At 44.5% G+C, this 23503-nt stretch overlaps 1 protein-coding gene across 1 annotated transcript in view; it reads left to right on the forward strand.

Moving 5' to 3' along the window:
• LOC144178536 (kinesin-like protein KIF28) overlaps nucleotides 1-23503 on the forward strand; it is a 31986-nt gene that overhangs the window by 225 nt on the left and 8258 nt on the right. The window contains exons 2-19 of the mRNA XM_077706467.1: nucleotides 3631-3763; nucleotides 5263-5342; nucleotides 5804-5918; nucleotides 6076-6187; nucleotides 7978-8085; nucleotides 11021-11151; nucleotides 11645-11715; nucleotides 12077-12137; nucleotides 13352-13507; nucleotides 15512-15636; nucleotides 18044-18204; nucleotides 19508-19639; nucleotides 19783-19937; nucleotides 20113-20261; nucleotides 21121-21255; nucleotides 21348-21431; nucleotides 21553-21615; nucleotides 22860-23006. Of these exons, the coding sequence (XP_077562593.1) occupies nucleotides 3631-3763; nucleotides 5263-5342; nucleotides 5804-5918; nucleotides 6076-6187; nucleotides 7978-8085; nucleotides 11021-11151; nucleotides 11645-11715; nucleotides 12077-12137; nucleotides 13352-13507; nucleotides 15512-15636; nucleotides 18044-18204; nucleotides 19508-19639; nucleotides 19783-19937; nucleotides 20113-20261; nucleotides 21121-21255; nucleotides 21348-21431; nucleotides 21553-21615; nucleotides 22860-23006 (2118 nt within the window). The remainder of the gene's footprint in view (nucleotides 1-3630; nucleotides 3764-5262; nucleotides 5343-5803; nucleotides 5919-6075; nucleotides 6188-7977; nucleotides 8086-11020; nucleotides 11152-11644; nucleotides 11716-12076; nucleotides 12138-13351; nucleotides 13508-15511; nucleotides 15637-18043; nucleotides 18205-19507; nucleotides 19640-19782; nucleotides 19938-20112; nucleotides 20262-21120; nucleotides 21256-21347; nucleotides 21432-21552; nucleotides 21616-22859; nucleotides 23007-23503) is intronic.

Below are 23503 nucleotides of genomic sequence, written 5' to 3' on the forward strand. Positions count from 1 at the left end.
CCTACGCATAAGCGAACATTTCGCCTTAACGCTACGTAACGGGACATCGCGCCGTATTTAGTGTTATTATGCAGCCCTTTCCCTGGTTTCACTTTTGCGTGATCTGTGTCCAATCGGGAAAGAATTATGCTGGCAGCATTTACGCTCAGTTAGGGATGCCCAGCTTGCTGCCCTTCATTTCTAGTAGGACACTGTATAGGCGTCTTTTGCTCCTTTTTTATTTCTTTTGCATTCAAGTGACTCCCAACAGCTCGGTTCACGCAACTGCCAAAATATAAGATGCAGCCTTTATCTGTGTCTCGTTTAATGAGACCTTCCAGACTCTAGTTCATGGCAGCCGAGTAATGCATGTTATTACTAATGTCGGTCGCGACGGCGCTTTCGTGTGCCCAGTTGCACGTTAGGTGCTCGGTTCATGTGCTCGGTTCTTCTCTGGTTTAACTGGGCATCAACTAGTAATGAATAAAACGCATCAACACCATCATTTGGCAATATCATCCTCGTCATCGTCGTCATTGCAATCACCGTTATCATCATAATCCTTCAGGATTTTTATGCCCGCTCCAGCACGAAGCCCTGATTGTGATGAACGATGACGATGACTATAAGGGCGACGTCGGCGGCAATGGCGGCGGCAATGACGACGACGACGACGATGATGATGGTTATGAGAATGAAAATGACAGTGGCAACCTTTAACTCCTGCTGAACCCCGTCGCGACCTGTAGCACACGGCACAAGACCCCGGTAGAGTGCCGCCCAACTGTGTGAAGTAGAGCTTTTCCAGTGCAGTCCAGTAATTGGGAGTTGTGAAACGCCAGTATCAACCAATTGCTAAACAGCTTCGCTGTTAAAAAAATTATCTAAGATGCCGTTAAATCGGTCGGGCACCAGCATGACCTCGGCCGGTGTTCCTATCTCAGTGGCGAAAAGCGTACCTCTTACGAGACGCACCTGCTGACAGGCGACCGGTCGGCACCCCTGTTTATCCTCGACGCACTGGACTCTGATGTGCAACGGTCATTGGAATATTAAAGACGATAGTCTTTCTTGGGCTACTTAAACCCAGAAATTTTGGTCTGTCTGTATGTCTGTCCGTCTGTCTGTCTGTGACTCGATTCAGCCACCCGGCCAAAGCAAAACAATGCCTGCGCAATAGTCTTATAAAGTCATAGCTAAATCTACCCGTCTATGTCCGGTGTAATGTTCATACTTGTCAACATTGTTGAAGAAGAACAAGACATTACGCAAATATGAGACAACAAATCAATACACAAGTGATATTTGCAGTGTTCCTTTGTAAAAAATCAAACATGCTTGACTTTTGCGAAATTAAATACTTCATCAACTGCAGAAAAAGAATTCACTCCGCCGTCGCCTGCTGTCACCCGCGCCACTATAGCTTCTTGCGCCATTTTAAGAAATCAACCGGCAACAGTTACGCAAGGTTCCACTAGATAGGTTCCACGTTTCTGCTTGAAACGCACGTGGAGTAGAGAAACGCGGTTCTATAAACGTTGAAGTAGGGCGCCTCGATTAACGCTCGTCTTCGCCGTACGGCAGCGTTCGCATCGAGACACCCGGTTTGGAGCAGTGGAACGCGGGAAATTTAAAATGATTTAAGGAAACCTTTGGCGTCTTTATCTTGGGAGGAGCGCGACGCAAGAGGAACAACATGAGAGGTGAGCGTGAAAGCGAAGGGAGGCATTTACTTCGCAAAAGCCGATAAAAAGACGGCAGTTGCAACGAAAGGAGCAGATACGCGGCCAATTTTTATAAACATCCTGTAGATGTTGGGTTGAAGGATCAAGCATTTGCAAACAACGATTGGCCACTTCAACTGGTCTCCGTAGCAATACCCCTGACTACAATGACGTTCAAATTTCAAAGGGCGATTGCACTTCGTTTTAAAGAATATCAATGAAATTTTATTTTGACTCTCTCGGAAGGACCCCAGCACGGTGAACAATTTGCGTGCTTAACACCAAAAGCAGTGCAGTATGGCTTTGATCCAATCGCAGAATGGTTACTTTAGTTCTGAAACTCCTTTAAACAGAAATTCTGTTCGCTGGCTGGCCAACCTATGAGTGTTCTGCGGAATGCTCGGTCATCGCCAAAGAATTGTCGGGAGTTGGTCATAAGATGAATGGTACGAATGCGGGCACCTCCATCTCTGCACGTTTTTGGCAGCTAATGTTTATAGGTCGGTCGGCTTTCCCCTGTTATCCGTTATCATGTTTGTTTTGCTTTTTCCCCCGGCGGGAGTTGCTCAAAATTCATCTGGAAGATCACCCCACTGCCACGGTAAGGCGCTTGCTTGAGCAACGTTGATCTAGAGAGGTGCGGCAGGCTTCCAGCCACCGAGCACTCGTTTGTTGTTTGGAGGCCAACCTTCAAAAATGAGCAGCATGAATCCGGCCGCCAAACGATTGCTGTATTCCCGCCATCCGGAGTACACAGGACAACTGGCTGTTATCCGGCTGTAGAGTACTCATTCGTTTCCTTGCAAGCCAATGTTCAAAGTTGACTTGGAAGCATGTGGCCTCCGGTCTGCTCATGACTCCAGCCTTTGCTCTCTGAAAGTTGAACGGGTGATGTCTGTCAGAAGTCTAGTACCACCTGCGCACAGTCACCGGTTTAACATTTAGAATGCATCGTAGTAGACGAACGCACAAGAAAAGAAGTCAGGACGACGCCTTCTTTTCTCGTGCATTCGTCTGCCACGCTGCCTTGAAGATGTTAAACCAATACTAACTTGCCCAAATGTCCACCCTTTCCCAATCAGCGGACCTCGAAAGGACATGGGCATGCGTTAGGCCACTTAACATTTTTCTTTGAATGCATTTACGCTTCGTGCGTTTCATTAGGCTTGCAATCAACAATTTCTTGGGATTTTCTGTACACAAACGTCGAATACGTGTATTTTTATGTTACCGGTAAGAACTCTCAGTAAACAACGACACTTGCTGACTATGCTGCAACTGAAAAAGCAAGTAACTGCGTAAGTTAACTCGCGATCCCCGAGCCTACATAGATGACATTCGTCTTTTTCTACACGTAAGAACGGTATAACTTTATTGACACCGACAAGCGTTACCGGTTGTGAGGTATACAGCGGCGCACCGGTAAGAATGCAGCAGCAGCCCCAGAAAACCAGGAGAAGAACCAAAGAAAGCTTTGCTTTATTGCTTAGTGAACGGTCGTTGGAGCGAAAAGCTATACTGCGAAAACCACAGCGAATCAGGCCGTATTTCCACGTAAAAATAAGTGATGAGTATTCTTGCTGCTGGCATCACAGTCTTCAACACACAACATAGAACCTATTAATTTCACGTGAATGTAGCATTGAGCTTGCGTAAACGCAGACTAATCTGCCTTTTGTTGAGGCAACACCCGACTAAAATATGAAGACCGTCACATACCCGGTAGAAGCTCACGCACGCAAAAAGTCATTGCTCGCGGGAGAAGCAGGCCTTGAAATAGACATCGAAATTGAAACGGGTATATTTGGCTGCAGATCGGACCCTAGGAGTTCTGGACTGAGACACCACTTCCGCGCATAAATATCCAGAAGGAAGGTTTTCTCTCTCTCTCTCTCTCTCTCTCTCTCTCTCTCTCTTTCCTCTACAGGAGCGCGTGTATAAGGAGCTCGGCAGCGAAGTGGTGAAGAACGCCTGGCAGGGCTACAACGCGGCTCTCTTAGCCTACGGACAATCTGGTTCCGGAAAATCCTACTCCATGGTTGGCTACGGAGCAAACACAGGTTAGTTCAAGTAACTTTGCTACCGAAATAGAATGAACTGGATATATCATCTGCATTAGATGCAGCCACTCAGCTGAATGTGTACCTTTTTGTGCAGCTTCCTAATGAATCATTCGATTACCATATACTGTTCTAAATTTGCAAAACAGCTATGAATGTGCCATGTGCCGACACCTACGACTGAAGAAACGCAAGTTTTGTGAATTGCATATGGGGGAGAGCCTGCATACGTTTTCGATCTGGATACCTCCTTCGGCGTGTGTATTGCATTTGCTTATTTAATGCGTGAACATCGCGGTTTACTTGGCTCCGTTTGCGGAAAATGCGGCGTTTCCCGGCCGCGTGGCAAATGAACGTGGCCGGAACCGGTCGACAAGTCGACAAAAAAAAGTGGAGCCAAAACATATTGGAAAAAGTTTTCCTGGTGTGCAATTTGAACAGAAGTCCTAGGGTTGATTAAAAGCATTCTATGGCCATCATTTTTATAACAGACGGCTTATTTTGCTGCCTATTAAGCGTCTTTCAGCCATGCATTTGCGTAAAGTAGTAAATCCAGCTTCATTAGGACTTCTTTTATGGCTGGATCTTTCAAGAGCTGGCTTTTCCAGAATTTCATGCTACAGACAAGATGTACCTATTATATGGTTGAGTTCGTGCGTGTTGCGTGACATAATACACTCAGCGGCACTAACTCCGTGAAATGAAACCCTGTGATGTAACTCGGCCACCTAAGTCAGCGAGTAAGTGATTCTCACCACGCATTGGGCCACGAGAGGAGGCTTAGGGGCCCTTATTTTTATTACAAATGAACTACTTAATTTAACTCGAAGTTAGGCCACAGAAAGGAATTAATGCCTTCACCAAATTTGCTGCGTATGGCGTATGCTTGAAAACCATAGGAAGCGTATTGCTAAACGAATGAGTAAACGTATTGCTAAGAGGGAAAGTGGGTTCAACATTATTTTTATGTCCCGAAATTGGTTTCGTAAGTCTGCTAGGAAATGGGTTGGTTTTTGTCAGGGCTGTGAATATCTATAAAGTGGCCTCTTTGGTGTCGAGAATATACCATCGCTAGCAATTTCACCCGCGCAACTATCTTTCCGCTTGCTCTTTAAAATTCACGAATATCTTCAACACAACCGTGAAATAATAAAAAAAAGACAGCGATAGACGGACTAATAAACCAACCTTCTTGTCGTTTCGACGCAATGCTGCGGACGCCGACGTAAGCGAATCTGTACTGCATTCTTCAGCAAGAAATGCATATAAGATATCCGTAATTAAGAGGCCTCAGAACGTTTTTACTTGGTCCCATCGTTGACAAAATCTAGTATTCACGACTTTTTTGGCCCCAGGGCTGTCTGCTCAATATTGTCTTCTGTGATAACCTAAACCATCACATTTCTATGTTGAAGAGGTTCGTTAACTTTGGCAACTGTGTAGAATTGCCAGTGAAATCTTAATGGGCTCAGTAATGGTAGTATTTTGTTCTCATACAGGTATAGTGCCTCGATTGTGCGAGGATCTCTTTCAGGAAATGGAAAAGAGGCGAAGCGTTGGAAAACACGTAGAGTTCGAGGTGAGTGTGCGCTGTTTTTTTCGTGTTATATCTAACACTAATACCAGAAATAGGAGTAATATATTAACAACAACCGCTAAAGGGGGTTTGAGATAAATGGGGCTACCAATGCAATGCGCAAATTTTTAATATACAAAAAGTTCATTTATTGGTTTTAGAAGGCTCCAAAAAATTACAATAACAACATCGTGGGATCAGCGCATAGGGCACAATCTGCATAAGAAAAAAAAGAGCTCGGTATCCCTCTAGTTACAAAAACTCGCACTAAGGTACCCCAAAGAAAAGTTTATAGAATTTCTTCGGAAGAGTGGGAGGGGGAAGGAACAGCTATATATAATCACAGAAAGGAAGCTGCTACAATCATCGCCAACGACATCTTCAAAGCCGCATAAGATTTAGAAAAACTGTCGCGTAATTGTTATCTTTGATCGCCTTGCGTGAAAGCTTTTTTTTATTTCCAGATTGAGCTTAGCATGTTGGAAATATACAATGAGACCGTGTTTGACCTACTCGTGTCGGATGCAAAACACAGAAAAGGGCTCAAGGTTCGAGAGCACCCCAAAAAGGGCTTCTTCGGTAAGCGCCTCCTGTTACCTCCCTGTAGATAAAAGGGGCTGTTTGGATTGCACGCCGTAGCTACTGTTTGGCTACCCTATTTGACTACCCAGTTTTCTTACTCTGCTGTTTGTCTTCTTCCACGTGTGACTAAAGAGTGACTTCTTTTGATAACCAGCTGAGGGACTCACTCACTGCCTGGTGACAAATTTACGAGACGTGCTCGCAAGGATAGAAGAAGGAACGACGAATCGCTGCATAGCATCGACCAACACCAACGCAACCAGCAGGTGAGACACTCGCATTCACGAAGGGATGAAATTGAACCAAGTAAAAATAATTAGCGGAGCTTGCACTAGTGGTGCAAGGCTGGAGAAACAGCAGAGCTGGCGGGGCCCTTCTCCCTTCGTCGGAGACCCGGCTTTTGCACCTCGTATGGATTTCCGGACTTCGTGCTGAAAGTTCTCCAAGACTGGCAGGTCCGGATCGTTTTGTCCGCAGCCCTTCACATCTCTCCCAAAGTGGACCGCGTTAGCACGCGCTAGAACACGCGGCAACCGGCTTCGCGAACTCTGCGTCTGTGCTCCCCAGTTCAGGAGCGAGCGCCTGTGAACTAGCGAGAAGAACAACACGCGAGGGATCACCCCAGGAACGCTGCAGAGAGTGTTTTTTCGAGGGCGAGCTTGCCGACGCCGGGCGCTCCCGACGAGGCGCAAGCTCACGTGCGCTCGATATTATTTCTTGTTTGGACATGTCCGTCCAATCCCCCCTCCCCACCCCTCTCTCCCCCTCTCCTGAGCATTGGGAGCGCGCGCTGCGCTGCAGCCAGTTCGAAGAACAGCAAGCCCTGATTCTCCGGGCGAAGACTGCAGCCACAGCCCGCGGCCTGCCGGAATAGGATGGCCACCCGGTGCTCCACTTTTTAACCCAACTCCCTCCCCCTCTCTTCTTAATAAACGTTTTCAACAACAACAGCATATTTTTTCTGGTAACTCTGAACGGCGGAACCTACAGGTTAAACATCTCTGTGGTTAATACTGACAACTACATTTACGAGAGGACATATAGCGAAGGCAGAGTGGGCAGACCCACGAACAGGCGGGGTGGGCGTCTTTAATTTTTCACGACCAACAACTGATGAGGGACAAGGCACGACGGATTAGTTGACGCACTGATCGGCGAAAAAAAAGGCAACAAAACTTCCACGCCCTCTGAAAGACCTTGCTGGTGCACGTCCTATAATAAGTCATCGGCCCTTTGTATGCAACTAAATAACGTGAGACTTTGGGCGAGTTGGCACCCCATTGAATTAATGCTAATAGCGCGAACAATTAGACGAAGGACGACAGAGAGTGGCTACACGAACAAGCGTTGACTTCCAACTGACGATTTATTTCGGAAAACACAAATATATAAGTATTCACACATTATCCGGGTTCACGCATTCCCTGGAAAAAATGTGTGCTGCTGCACGAAGCAGGGAATCCTACCATTACACGGCACGTTCAGGGCGCATTTCTTACGTTGTCCCTTGAAGGGCCAAGGAAGGGCCATGGTAGTATAATCTTACCTCGCTAACCTATGTTTGGTAGCGCAAACATCGTGATGAGTAATGTGACCGACACTCTTTTATGCCGCCCACGACGGGAACGATTTTCCAGCGCCGAATGATGCCATTCAAATCTTAATAGCAACGGAGGATCTAAATGACGAAAAAGGTGCAATATAAAACATAACAGATTTTCGGTCGTCGTATCCGAAGTGTGCCAGCCTTGCCCTGTGCGCAAGGGGGGGTTACTCGGCGACGAGTTCAACGGAACAACAAAGTCAACAAGCTATTTCTCAGGCTAAGGCAAAGCATGTTCGCTGAGTATTTCGCGCTTCAAAGTTGTTACGCCTATTTTTACACTTATACATCGCCTACTTCACATTTTATTTGTAAATCGCACGAAAAAGTAGGGGGAATAGATCCTTTAGATAGTATGCTTTATTATTTAGATATACCCGCTGTTGGCGAGCGCATAACACCTCCACGTTTTCACTCTCTCCTTCCTTTTGCCTACTTTCTTCTGCATTTCAGTCGAGCCCATACCTTAGTAACCCTGATGCTTATTCAAAGGACAAAGAGGCCACCTGGACCAGAAACCACGAAAACATCCGTTGTTCATCTTGTAGACCTGGCAGGAAGGTAAGTGGTGCCACAAAAAACTGAACCCGTACAGCGCCCGCGAATGCTCCAGCACTACAAACCTAGTGTAGAGTATTAAGACGGAGGGGAATGGAAGCATCAAGCAGCGATGAAATAATAATAACGGGGAAAGCAAAATACTGAAAAGCGTTCAAAGTTACCTCAGAACACTGCCGACAAACGCCAGCACACAGCGATGCTGTGCGATAGGCTCGTCACAGCAGATGCCTCTTCACTTTCTGCTTTGCTTTTGTTGCGATTTTCTTTGCGCAGCTATTGAATTCGTTTCTCGCTCGAGCTGAAAGGGAGCCGGACAATACCCGCAATTTGACCTGAGGGACGTCACCTAAACACGCAAACAGTGTCCAGACCAAGTCAAAGAGAAAAAATCCTTTGAAAGAGTTTCAAGGTTATCTGGTGCGTGTAGAGCACGGACGTTTGGGAATCGATACTTATTGCCTTTCTAGTTACCTATAGAACGCACATGGTGACTGCATTCTAAAAGCGTGGGCTATTCTGAAAAAAAAAAGGGGGGGACGTGGTGCTGCGGGAGACCACTTTTTCTTCTTTTTTTGTCCTTGTTATTGTTTCGCTAACAATCATGCCTTGACATAGGCGTTGCCAACTAGTTCTGACTGCCCGCCTTAATTTAGCGTGGATATAATGAAAATGATCATAGTTGGAATTGCTTACTGATTAGGGTGGCAGATGGTTCCACTCACAACTGGTTTTGGGCAGGAAAAAATTCCTTTCAATCTCCACTACCCTGAAACCTGGGGAGGGGCGAAGCATGCCGCGTGTGAGTGTAATCTTGGCGCCTTTGCGTTTTTGCTCACGGATATGAAACAATTGGTGGTAGAGGTGCGCATCTTTGCTGTAAGTCTCGTGTCTTTGAAGCACGAAGCGTTCCTGCGCGATGCGTTGGAAAACGAGTTACGCGTTTTTCCCACGGAAATAAAACGTTCTAGCGCGGGCCGCTGGAAAACGGGTGTCCCGGTGCGTTCTTTTAGCACACGGTACGTTTTAGCGCGGAGCGCTGGAAAATGAGCGTCCCAGTGTTTTAGCACCGTGACTACATGATACTACGACGACATGAGACGACGACGACGATCAGGAGATACATGGACCATGTTGCGATGGTCAAGACGGTATGAAGCAAATTTTGTGGATTTAAACAACCAGGTGCTGAAGAGGTCATTGTTATGGTAAATATCGTGAAAAAAAAAGTTGGAATAGTTTTCATCTAGTCGTAGGACGTGAGAAATATAGATCTTATATTAGGTACGCTTCCAGTTCGACGGCAGTCGATAAGTATGAAACATGCTTAACGATTTTGCGCCTTTTCCTATTTTTTCGCGAGAGTTTTGAGGAACAAATCCCTGCTTGGTGACGCATATTCGATGTCCGAAAGGACATAAGTAATCTATAAGGATCATCTGAGGGATCAAGGCGCGAGGTTACGGTTTCCCTTTACGTAACGAAGCATGCGAGGTCAATAAGATACTTCCGTGAATGGCCGTTAGTAATATGCATACCAGAGCAAGGTACTTTTTTCAGATTCTTAAGAATTCTAGCGCCGTGTTGTGAATGAACGTGTTACAGAAAAGCATGTGATTCCACGACACTCTCACTGATTTCCATTTATTAATGTTAAGTTTCATTCTGCACAGCGCGCATAAATGTAAATGTTATTTTGTCCAGTTTGACATCAGTAATAGCAATAGTAATAGTATCAGTATAGTAATAGAATCAGTAATAGTAATAGAATCAGTAACATTAATAGCGATAGAATCAGTAATAGTACCAGTATAGTAACTTCTTGTGCCGGTGTAAGAAATTTTATGGTGAAGCAGCAGGCAATGTTAGTGGTAGGTAAGCCATTAACCATTCTATGTTAAAAACAGGAACGGGCACAATGCGCCCCCCCCCCCCTCCTCTGCGGGAGATACGGGCATTTTGAGCATAGCTTCCATATGCCATGGGTTATACGATTATAAATTCGATAAATATCCCTCCATGATAAACGACCATGAGGATCTTTGATTACCAGTCCTGAGCTCATTCTGACCCATTGCTCTTCCCACACTGGTCGTGAGTGGCAGTTCAGAATTAGAATCGAGCGTATGTGGACACGCCGTTCTACATCTGTAGGACTACCATTGTAATCTCCGACCTCGAAAATGAACACCTATCCCCTGCTATAATATTCCATTTTTGTATTGTTCACTTCGACCGAAAAATAAACCCTGATTTTTTGTCGTTGTTTCTCAATTCGATGCGAAGAAGAAACGGTTAACACTGCGTGCCCCTGAACCTGTATTTCCTTAATTTTTATAGTAACTGACGAGGTGAACTGTGACGTCACAGTTTTGGAACTACAGGCATAGGTACCGTGCTGGTTGAACGACCTCTTCGAGTTAAAGCGTACCCCAACAGTCTATAGTAACGAGAGCTGACACGAAAACAGCGGGTAGCACTACGAATGCGTACGCCATAAAATTGTCCAGTAATGGTAATTTAAAAGGCGGGATCTAGTTAAAAAAAACTGTCGACAGTTTTCAATAACTGTTCGACGGAATGGTTTGCGAAAAGCTTCTGCCGTGTCTGAGTACAAGCCCATTGAATGTGGACATTAAATTAAATAACGAAGCTAGACCAGCTGTCGAATCTCCAGCCGCCTGGCGGCAAAGAATTTTGTTTATAAAGTTTTGTCTTGCAAGTGCTTGAAAAGTTCAATAGCTCTAAATAATATGTTTACATTCTAAACAGTGAACTGCTTTCAGGCTGTTCAAACTTCAAACATAACGCGGGGGCATCAATTTTTGCAATGTAGACATTACCGGTCTGCTATCAGTAGTTTTGTGCTGAGCTGGGTGCTGTCATGGCAAAGGTTTCGGGTGTCGGAGCTGTTTTGACATTTGACCTTCGTTTTCAGCGAAAGGCAGTCTATGGCGGAAACATCGGGTGATCGGCTTCGCGAAGGCATTGCCATTAACCAGTCGCTTTCCTGTTTGGGAAACTGCATCCACGCGCTTGCGGAAAAAGCCAAGGGAACAAATCTCAAAGGTCGGTGGATATATCAAGTTGCACACGATAACAAGGGCCCACGCTGTCGGTGCATGCCGAAACGCGCGCAAACTTTCGGAGTGCAATTTGAGACGTTACAATGCTGCCAGGCCTGCCTTCTGTATACTTTACCATCCCCGCCATATTGATTACGCGTCTTTTCTTTTTGGATCCGAAATTGAGAATACAGTTTTCATTTAAGGTCGGTGATGGCTGTTCGTGTTCAGTTACTCAGCCCGCGCATGAAAGACACATGAGAGAATGCTGAACTTGGTTCCGTGGCCGTCGTATTTTCTCATTGCTGTAAACATGTCCCAAGGTGACTCGCGAATGGTTAGAATAGCACTTCGGGCGTAGTCATTATTTCGATACTGTATCGTCATTTCTAGACTATTAAAAAACAAGCATCTGCCATTACATTCTACGTGCAAATAGGTGTATTTTACATAATCTTAGATTAGGCGTCTTAACCCCCCCCCCCCCCCCCTTCCAGTGCCTTACCGGGAATCAACGCTCACTCGATTGCTTATGACGGCTTTGGGTGGCAACAGCAGAACAATCATGGTAAGTTCCGAGCGAACAAATTGGGACTAGAAGTTCATGATGTCGTTCAATGCCCAGGTCCATGGTGTGGTACGCAAAAGTAATGAGCCGTACCTTGGATGGCAACCCTGAAATTTTGTTGGTAATGTTTGACCTATGTGCATTGCACGATTTTTTGATTAAAATCATGACGATGATTTATAACTGTCCATTCTTTCGGCTTTTCCGTGTAAAGCTTCAACGTCATTCATGTTTTCAGAGCGTATGATGTCAAAGTTGCCTTTAAAACTGTACATGCTCTTTGTTGTTCCTCGTAGAAAACATACCTCGGTGTTATCTCCGTTTAAGTATATTCCATTTATTTATTGCTATTATTTTTCAGCTCGCTACAATCAGCCCTTCGGACGTACACTACGAGGAGACCCTTTCAACCCTGCGCTATGGTTCGTGGAAAAACTTTGGCAAACGTTGTTTCTGTCCAATGCCTTGAAATCTCAAATTCCCGCTCCTTCCGGGGGCCAAGCTCATTTTGTTTTCACCAATCCCGTTGATGTGGTGGTTTTTTTATGTCGTTGGAGCCAGTACTTTGACTCTGAACCACATGGTCATCACAGCTGCTTTAAATCCTTTTCAAACTAAACTGGCAGTTAGCTTAACTAACTGCCAGTCGGAAACCCAAGTCAGAGAACTCATCTAGGCTGGGTGTATTATGAACTTCTTATCTTATGTCTTAAATACTGAAACAGACCCGTATCTAGATACCTTGTTAGACAAATACTTACATAGGCTTAAAAGAGCCATGAAAAGAAAATACAAGTTGGGTTTATTAGAAAGACTGCTTAGTCCCGATAACAATGATACCGATATCATCGTAATCTTCGAACAAATAACGGAGATATTGAAGAAAGCGTGTGAAGCAGTCGCGACCCCCTAGCCAATTTCCCGGAACTTTTCTATGACGTCATGGAACCTTGTTTGTGCGATTGGCGGCCGCCTAACTGGCCTGTCGCGACGACACATGACTGGACGTCTGTAATGGGGCATCTGGTTCCATTTGACCGCATCACTTGAATGCTAACGTGCAGTTAACGCACTGAAAATTATATTTTATTGTTGGCCCGTATGACGTCATCCTTGCTCATAACACGTCACTGTGGCGCAAAATTTGAAAGTTTTTAAATACTTCGTGCTTTTTTTTCGTTAAAAAACATCTTTTGTGGCTCTAATGGAACTGAGTGAGATACTAAATCCTAGTTCTTTCAAATTAAACGAAGTTGTATTTTCTCTTCATGGCTCCTTTAAGTTGAAATCACTCCAATTAACTGTTTGCGATGTTGCTGTAAACACCATCGCTGCTGGCTGACCTTTGCGCTTTAGGCGTTGCTGAGGACGCCACGATTGCTAGAACGCACTGCATTCTGGGGAATAAGCGCGACATTTTATTGCATGGATTTGGATTGTGTTAAGGTACCATGCGATCTAACGTTACGGGGAAACTGCAAGTTACGTATAGTTTAAGACACATGTGCTTTTATGGTATTATCATAGGTCTGCGTTGCATACGTTTTACGTAACCTACACAATTGCCTTGCGACAACTTGCCCTGATTTCTTCGCCTTGTCAGAACACGCTGATCGAATGACTGTTTTCCTTCTAGCGGAGCGCACGAAAGAGATCAAGAACCTTGTGCGCATAAACGAAGATCCCACGGACAAGCTCATCCGGGAGCTTCGGCAAGAAAATGAGGCTCTCAAGAAAAAACTGGCCAAAGGAAATGTCGACAACGCCATCACCGCTGGATTGAGTGAAGAAGGTATGTTTGCTGGCGAACTCCGCATTTTGAATCATGTTATTTCAACATGCTCTGTAGCGTGTTGACTATCAAGTAGGATGTCTCATCGAAGAAAATGCCTTCCCAAGTACATTCTGGTCCGAACTTTCAACTTGTACGCATTTTGCGAAGTGAAGTGGAATCTCAGTGTCGGAAATTTTGTCCGCAGTGGTGAAACTGGTTTATCGCCTTTGAAGAAAGGTTCCTTTTTTCAAATGGGGGTAACCAACCAGGTTTTTTATCTAAAAATGTAGTTTGCATTTCTGACGTAGTACTTTCTGTGGACAGTTAAGTTCAAGCTATCAACTCACCTCTCCTCCCCCTCTCTCCCCCTTCCTTATCGCACTTTGCGATCCGCTTCTTTATCGCACTTTCCAAAGCAAACAAATTTTACTGCAATTTTCTGCTTTATTAATATTATGTGACGTCTCCGCAGCTTTTGTTTTATTTTTTGAGGTTTGATTATATTTTGTGCTGCTACGTCAGAGAGAAATTAGACAAAGATTTTCTGCTGATACCGTGCTTGCTTGCCCGCTGAGGTGGAATAGGTGATAACGCGTTGGGTACAAATTCGTGAAATCACAAGCGTGAATTAATGAATTCGATTATTCTCCCTACACGAAGAACAACTCGTTTTAGCGTAGACAAACAAATAAATTATTTCATTTATTCATTCGTTTGTTTTGTTACCAAGCGAAAAAAAACGAGAAAAAGCAGGTGCGTATGAGATTACAGCTCATGCTGAAAACCGCCAGACAGTAAGTTAATGTGTGACTGTCCGTTCCGGCATGCCGAATTTTTAAACTAAGTGCAGCTCCAGCGTGGATAATTTTATTCTAACTGATGTTCGTTGCCTTAATGCGCTAACTAAACTCATGTAACTTAAAGGAGCCATGAAGAGAAAACACAAGTTTGGTTCATTCAAAAGATTGCCTCGTTCGAATCATGCTGACGCCACTTTTAACGTAAACTTCACTCAAATAAGCTACATTATTAGGAAGAAAGGGAATGACCATGGGACCCACTAGCTCGTTTCCCGAGAACCTATGATGTCACACCAGACAGCTCTGCGATTGGCTGAGGGCGGCAAAAGCAAACGCAAATTAGGTAGAGCTTATAAGCTTGCCGAACGAGCTATTTACGCCTAAATTTAGGGCACATTCTTTTGAAAGCCCTAAGAATGGTGGGACAAACAGTAGAAGTTACGAAAGCACACGAAAACATAGAAGTACCGATGCGTATGCTGCTGTTGGTACTGCGCGCACTATGCTTGGTTTAGCTGCACAGGACTGCGGGGCTTTGGGGTTGTTTCAGACGACACTGGCCGATTGACGCAAGCGACGATATCTTACGTGACCGTATCTGTCGAGCGAGCACCATGTTTCACGAAACGATTGCCTCCATGAACAAAACAAGCCAGGAAAAAATACGCTCACAAACAAACCAAAGGCAGAATACGGTTTGCCGCGATGTGGTGGCGCCATCTAGGTTCACTAACGGTAAACAAGGCCCTGCGATATCATTGCAGACAACGAAAACACACGATTTAGCGGGTAAATCAAAAATTTACTTAAATTAATTATTTTTTCTCAGTGAATAAACCATCGTTTGCATTCGGACAAGCGCTGGGGGCACTATAAAACACAAAATCTTTTGAATAACACAAACGTGTGTTTTGTCTTCATGGCTCCTTTAACTCAAACTCGCGGGTCAGTTCAAGTCAACGTAGAAGTGGGACTGAAGTATAGAGGACATAGCAGGGGACAATCCTTGTTTTCATAATTTAAGATAAGGAATACCCAGGACCCCTTACTATAATAACGATGGCTGCGATGACGATGACTATAGGGATGTCATGTTGTGCGTACGGACACGAACACATTATTGCCTGGACCCAAACATGTGCAACCTTTGGTCAAATAAAAAGCTCGCCCCTCAGGTCCCATACTAACGGTTCCTATTTCTTTTCCATGTGCTATTCCCAAGAACTGAATAAGCTGAAGAAAAAGTGGGAAGACGATATGAATGCTGTTATCAAAGAAAACGAGGTGCAGGTGCTCATCATGAGGCAATCCTACGAAGAGAAGCTCAAGATGGCAGCAACGAAAGGGGTACGTTAATCACAAGACTTTCCACATTAATAGGAAAGAAAGTGGGCAGTGCTATTTGACAACGCGTAACAAACAGAGAACGTGAAAGGTACCAGATGGTTAATACCATACCAGTATGTGGTGCTACGAAACCCTACAGTGCACTGCATATTTCTGTTCAAGGGAATCCCCGAGGGAATGTTGGAGGGAACAGACTCAGCATCCCACTTCTCCTGGAATCGGAAGTCAGAGGGATTTGCTAAGACAACACAAAAACATTTGAAAAAAAAATAGGATCAGAAGAGCGATAAAGATGGTCAGTTTTCTCCTAAATGCTATTGTGGTCGTTATAGGAAAGGTCAATTGGTAAAAACAATTTTAGGATCGCAAGTTCATTTTAGAATATCGTTATTTCTGTATTTGTTCACTTACAGATACAGGCCGCGTGCTCGCTGTAGGGAGCCAGAAGGAGCAGCTATGGTACGCGAAGAAAGCTCTTAACACATTTCATTACCCATTTTTAAGGGCACACTAAAGTAAAAAAGCAAGGTAGCCTATCTTGATAAGTTTAATTGTTCTGAACAGAAATATACAACTTGCAATGGCAGCACCAGCAGCCGTTGCTTATTATTGCAAAAAAATGCCAAAAAGCATGGAAACAGCCAGTGTCGACGTGATGTACACATCGTGACATCACGAATCGCGAATGTACTGTGAAACGGGCTGGCGAAGCGTGTCGAAGCGTTTCCCTGACAACAGGACTGAAACAAGGACAATAAACGCAAACTAAATGTATGCGGGAACTTTTGCGAAGACCGTGCACTTCAGAAGACACAAACTTCGGCTAGCAAACATTATAAAACAGGATGCCTCATCGCAAGTGGAAGGTTTTGTTTCAATTTCAATTTCGGCGAAATGTTTCTCTTCGCCTTACAACGGAGCCGGAAGGCACACGCAACGCGAGAGCCTAGGCATATATGCATTCATTTAGTGGCATAATTCAGGGATTATCTAGCTAACGAGAAGAGGCGGCCGCAAACTTCATTGCTGGCCAATTTTGTGCGTATTTTGTACACTTCCCTAAAGGCGGTAGCCCACCCTGGCATGGGCGGCATGCAGAGGCCTACTTATGTAGATGTAGATATAGAGGCATGTAGATAACCTGCTTACCTGCACCCTACCATACTAAAATACTTTTAAAGGACCTTTCCTGTTTGGCTTTAAATCTTTTCGAAACAAGTGAATGCTACTGAAACCAGGCTTTCCCCAAGATGACAACGATTTAGTAAAGCCAGGCCACGGCTAGCTCTAGCTGCTTTGTCGCAGGCCTTCAACGTCACGAAAAAAATTTAAAAGAAACAGCAGAAATAAATACCCGCCTAAATAACTTCTCAGCAAAAAGGCCTCATAGCTGTGGAACAAAAACGCATAGTGCTACTAAACGCGTGATTGTTCAGTTAAAAAAAAAAAGAGTTTCAAAACATTGAGAGTATTTTAGCACTACGGAATGCTTTTGTGCCATTTTTCTGTGCCTTTAGTAAACATTCTCGGGTACCTGAACACTCTGTATGATGTAGGGAGCGCGAAAGCATTAGTGCTAAATTGAGGAAGGGATATCCAGGGATTATGTGGGCCGCCATATTTCACAGATGCTGCTGCTGCTACTGACGTGTAGGGTTCAGAGTAGATTGCCATATACAGCGCGCCGATGAAGTTGGTAGAGCAAGTGTCGCATAGAAGGCAGCGTGTCCATTCTATGCCCAGTAATGGCGTGGTTCCTACAGTAGTACGCATGCGTCCTCACATTATCATCATCGTACTTATCCCTTTATGAAGTTTTTTTCCTCTTTCGGTTAGTATGAGTGAGAGACTTGGAAAATCGCCCTTTTCAGCCCTGCATATGCGCTATTACCAGGAGCATGTTTTTGCCAGTCACCTAATTGCTACTCTAGTAAATACCACGCAAAAAATTATCTTGTAGTACCGAGTACATGCCACTACCACGTTTCTCTAAGTACATTGAACTTTTCAGATAACGCAACAATGATGACAAAAGTGGGCACTGGATTTTGATCCTAAACGCGCAGTCACTTGCCGTTCTTACGGAAAGTCCGTGCAGTCACCGTTTCCGGCAAGAATATATTCAAAATTTGTGATGCTACCTTTAGTACAGTCCTTAATTCCCTGATCTTAAATATATGAGGATGTAGCGGACGAGCGGCGGTCTTGTGTCTTCTCTGCCTTTACTTCACTCCGTACTACGCTGTTTTTAAATGTTTTGCAGTTCAAGTACCCACTACCCCGCATTAATGCATTGACTAACGTATATGCTGACCTGACGTGTCAACAGGCAGAATGACACGATTCTTCGGGATATCATAGCGCATTAGAGGTCATGCTTAAGTGTTCGTTTTCTTCCTGCGAACAGGGCGTTGACAAATTGATAACAGATGAAGAGAAGCACACAACGCCGCATCTGAGCAACTTGAACCTCGACCCGCTGCTCTCTGGCAGAATTGTGCACATCTTGCAGAAAGGCACAGCGACTGTGGGCAAGGCCGATGCCGACATCATTATGCTCGGAGTAGGGTGAGCATACCCCTTATCTCTCTCTCTCTATTTCTCTCTCTCTCTCTGGGACGCGCGCACGCACGCATGCACATACACTAACACGTGTGTGTGTTCTATTATTTTAAATTGATGTAACTTAAATATTTTTGGTCTTTTAAAGGGGCAAATGATTTGATTAGGGTTTTCCTTCAGAAACTAACACTAACAGCTATCGCTTTCGAAAATATCAGCACACCGAGGTAAAATATGGCATGTCTAGCCAACCATTTATAATAAATAAACTAGTGTAAATTACTTATGTGGCCTGCCTCGTGACTCGGTGCTCATTCTATCCTCATCGCCATACGGTGGTTGTGAAAAACCCCAATATGCAACCCCCCCTCGCCACTACGGGTGACCAGAACATGTTACACAGTTTGGACTTCAACAAATTAACACTCCCTATTGATCTCTATAACGTTATCTCCTGGAAGATTTATATCATTTCTCGCAACAAAAGTGAACTAAGTTTGTTTTCTGCCACCATCCATCCGTCTTCTATTCAAGTATTGAAATATCTTTGCTCTGCACGTGGGTGTTTCCTGTTTTGTAAATGTCGTTCAGCGCATGTTTTAGTTGCACTTTTGCAACTCTAAATAAGAAGAATATGGAGCAACGGAACTTAGGCAATGCAGTTAAACTAGTAACGAAACACCCGTCGCGGCTTCATGATTTTGTTTTTATTTTTTAATTTCAGTGTTTTGTATTACTAGACTTTCATATATTCTTTTTACTCATTCACGTTGTGCGCACTTCACTTTTTAAGGTCTGATGTATCGGTTATATTAGGGGCGGAGTACCTTAGGACAGCCCAATGTCCGTCCGCGTCCGTGCGCATAGCATTTACAATCGAAAAAAATCACGCAGGCGCCGGCAGGATTCGAGCCTGCGCCTGGAAGACCGGACATAGAGTAGTCGTCTTACTCATTGGGCTACGACCATGAGTTAGCACCACCCGAGAGTCAAATGGCTTACTTCCTCGCCTGTAACGGTGCGGAGTACCTTAGGACCTCACAATGTCCGTCCGCATCCATCCGTGCGCAGACCACCACGAAGCGAAAATCAAGCGAGATTTGATTTGAGCCGTGAGTTGCAGTTTCATTTAAGGAATAATCAAGGTGCAACTCACGGCTCAAACCGAATTACGGTCGGGGCGCCAATCGGATGCCATTTCGAGTGCCTGTACTCCGCACCCTCGCCATCATCCACGGAGTGGAGATGCTGCCATTTTTATTTCGTAAGATTTATTTGGTGCTTTTGTGCTGGTAAATTGACTCACCAGAATGCAAGACAAGCACGCTGTCATCAGAAGGACGGACACGGAAGTCACTCTTGACAGAGGCTGTCCGGAGGCGAAGATTCTCGTTAACGGCACAAGAATTACGTCCCCGGTCACACTCCATCACAATGACAGGTCAGTTATTTATTCTCCCTATTTTTTTCCCATGGCACCAAACTGAGCAAGAAGAAAATCTTTTCGCTAGATAGGTATTTGTCGTACTGATGCTATCACGTGACACATGATCGTTGGTGCTGTCATTTTATTCCTTGACTCAGGATAGTTTTCGGCCAGACCCAACTTTTTCTCTTTGTCAACCCGAGGCAGCACGACAAAGGCGACACTTCGAAGTACCCTGAGGTCACATACGAAATGGCCCAGGAAGAAATCGCTCTGAGGGCTGGAATCAAGCTACAGGAGGACGACTCCCTAGGTAGGAGACTGTTGAGCTGTGTTATTAGTAAACAGTACGGTGTGATCTGTTCCAAAGATAAATTGACGTAACACAACCCGATGTGATTGATTAATTTAAAACACAGCCATCATAAATCTTGCCAGTTTCCAGTTGTTCGCTGTCGACGATGTTTTTTTTTTCTTCCCACCCGCAGAAACTGCACTGTTAAATCGGGACCTGATCGAGGTGTTGCCGAAAATCGACGAAGCAAACGCAATGAGTTCGGAACTAGACAGGGGAGTACACTTTGAGGTCTTGCTCGTTTCCCCTCAGCTACTTGGAAAGCAGCTCGGGAGGACCGAGGTAAGTCGGGGGGCAGCTTCGAATATCTTTTATAGCATATTCAGTGGAACCTCGTTAAACCGTTCCTGACGGGGACGCGAAGAAAGTGCCCACTAACCGGCACTACGGTTTATCCGAACGTATTAGGTTAAAAGGAAACCTGAAGGTATTCGGCTTAACTACATATAAAAAGGAACTACGGCTTATGCGGGCGCGGTTTAACTAGATTCCACTGTAGGTAGGCTGTAATACCTTTTGGCAGAAACGAGGGATGCGTTTGATTGTGCGGAAGTCTTAAACGCAAGCCTTGTGGTAGCACTTGCTTTGTATTCCACGCTTTTCTTAGTGAACTTCGAGAGTCTTTTTTTCGGGGAGGAGGCTGGAAATGGTTGTTTTTTTTTTTTTTTTGGTGGAGGAGGGCGGTTATTATCTCCAGAGCTTCTCCTTCTTAAATGCAAGTAAAAGATACGTTTGCAGAAATAATAATTGATGTTGTTGATCACTCTTTCTGGGCAGCTGTCAGAAGGATATATTCATTCGGTGGGGAAGGCGGGAAGGGGAAGGTTTTTCGCAATTATAATACAGCCTCTAGTCCCCCCCCCCCCCCCCCCCCCAAAAAAAAAAAAAAATTTAAGCTGTCAACTTCACCAGCTTCGTTTCCTCGCTCTTCCCCGTAATTCCACTGCTTTTTTTTTCACATTTCAAATTTGCACCTTTCGCGTCTGTTTGTTCACCAACATGAAGTTCTAAGTTTTCCTTGATTTTCCCTCTGCTTCCGCCCCTCGGCTCTAAAGTAGTTCCCCCCTCACGTATTTATTCGTGTTGGCGTTAATGGGGCAATGACACCTAACCCTCACGTACATTCGTGACACTGTTCAAGGTTTACGTCAGAGTCAGAAACCTCAAGTCAGAGCAGGAGTTCGACTGGACGAAAGAAAAGTTCCTGAGCCGCGTATACGCCATGAAGGAAATGTACAACAAGCACGAGAACGGCGAAGAGTGGGAAGTTGACGAGGTAAATCGAATTAAATACGTTTTGCGCCATTCTTTGTTCTAAGGGCAAACCGTACGTCATGCCTGTTGAGACTAACACCAACATGCTTGCAGGATCGGGACCCTTTCCTTGAAGATCCGAATTCCGAAGTCAGAATAGGAACAGTTCAGGTCTACCTACAGCCATTAGCTTACATGGTAAGCAATACAATTTTTTGCAGAATTTCTTTCTTTCCTCTTGTACGGCAGCGTTGTACCTTACAGCGGCTGCTTGTAAAAATGAAAGCACTGTTTCGAGTCAAGTCCGCACTTAACGCAGGTGGATCTAAAGGAGCAGCTAGAAATCATCAACTTCAAAGGACAAGAAGCTGGAATCCTTAACGTGAGCTTGTCTTTCTTCTTTTATGGTTGAAGATGGGTTGCGCTGAGTTCTTGCACGTTCTCCTTTCTCTTTAGGTTGGAGTAATTTTCTGAACCTAATACTTCTAGTGGGCTCTTTTTGTACTACCAAAGGAAGTAACCTGGACACGTGAAGTGTGATAAAGCATGGAAACCTACGCGAAGTTAAATATTTGTAATTACACTGGAGCCTAGGACGACATGTCACTCACTAACAACACGGGCTTGGAATGGGGCTAGTTTGTTTTTATCTTGAACCATTGCTGGCTTTAAGCGGGACATATGGTCAGAGAAGAAGTACACAAATGAGTGAAGCGCACACAACCAACTGGTTTTTTATTCACATAAACATCATAGCTTATACCGAAAAATTCGGACAGGAAGGGGTAATTATTCTAGAAGAACAAAATAAAAGAAATAGAATATTCATTATTGCCTGTGCGTTGGCCTACAAACCATCTAGCAATGCTATTTCCGTTGTCGTCAATGCAATCGGTGGCAATTCGAAAAGAAAAAGACTGTGCTAGTGAGTCATCGATTGCGTTGACGACAACGGAAATAGCATTACTAGACGGTACGTAGACCAACGCACGCGCAATGATGAATATTGTATATCCGCTTTTTTTATTCTTCGAGGATGATTACCCTTTTCTGTCACATCATCTGAATGTTTCCATATAAGCTATGTTGTTGTGAGTGAAAAAAACAGTTGGTAGAGTGCTTTTCAATCGTTTGTGTACTTCCCCGTCTATGCCACGCTTAGCGCCAGCAATGGTTCAGACTAACAACACTGTATAGATCATGCCAAGTGGGCAAACAACTGTTTACAGCAAAAGAACACTTCGTGGCTGAGTATTCTTTCAGACGCTTCAGACATTTCGAAGCAGACTGGTGCTTATCAGTGGCTTCCTTCTTCTGTTGGCGACACATTCGCTTCTCTAAGCTATGTTTTGTAAGGAGCAAAATTTTGAATGTTGGGTCACGTGGCGATGCACTATTGAAAAGGGGGAAACGAGCCGAACACACACAAACGCAAGAGAATTACATTATAGGAGGAAATTACTGAAGATCATGCAGCTAAGCTCTTGTGTCGACAAAGTGGGACAGTGGCAGTTACCGAGTTGAAATGTTATTTATAGTGTCCGTTACATCGCTACACAACACCAGCCTATACTTTTTCTCGTTTAAAATGGCGCCACCCTCTTTCTTCATTTGTTTTGTTCGCAGGTTGAAATGATACCCTGCTCGGATTCCGGACGTGAATACACGGAGGAAGACAATGTTTATTTAGACAGTCCCGGAGAACTTGTGGGACGAGACCTTAACTTCGTTGTGCGCATCCTTCACTGCCGTTCTCTGCCAAAAAGATTTACGGTGAGCTACGATGGTCAGCGCTAACGAATCTAACCAGGCGATTCCGAAGCGCTTTACCCCTTCAAGCACCGTGCTTGCGTCATAAATTATCATTTTGTCTCAACTTGGCATAACCGAAAAAACTAAGAATTGCAATTACGTTTAGGCAAAAATTAAAGTTACGATGTTTTTACCAAACCCGTTTTCCCGAGAGTATTGGTCAAATCAAAACATATCTGGTCTTGACTTGGTTAATGAGCTGAAGCAACATTGTTGTTTCTTGAGGCCCCTAGATGGATGACCAAATTAGCCACGGAATTTATGAAGATAAGGCTACATTCTATTTTCCGTTCATCCATTAGAGCACGTGTAACGGAGACATTACACATATCGGGTTTGTTCTTACGGAAAGTTTTAATGCTGTTGAGAAGGGTGAATAAAATTCTGTAAATATAACAATATACCGTTAATAAGATACCGAAACGCTTTCCCTTACGTCAATGACAGATGTACTGCAG

Source organism: Haemaphysalis longicornis, unplaced genomic scaffold, assembly GCF_048455015.1.
Source record: "Haemaphysalis longicornis isolate Haplotype H1 unplaced genomic scaffold, Haemaphysalis longicornis Haplotype H1 scaffold_4, whole genome shotgun sequence".
In the NCBI taxonomy this organism is placed as follows: domain Eukaryota; kingdom Metazoa; phylum Arthropoda; class Arachnida; order Ixodida; family Ixodidae; genus Haemaphysalis; species Haemaphysalis longicornis.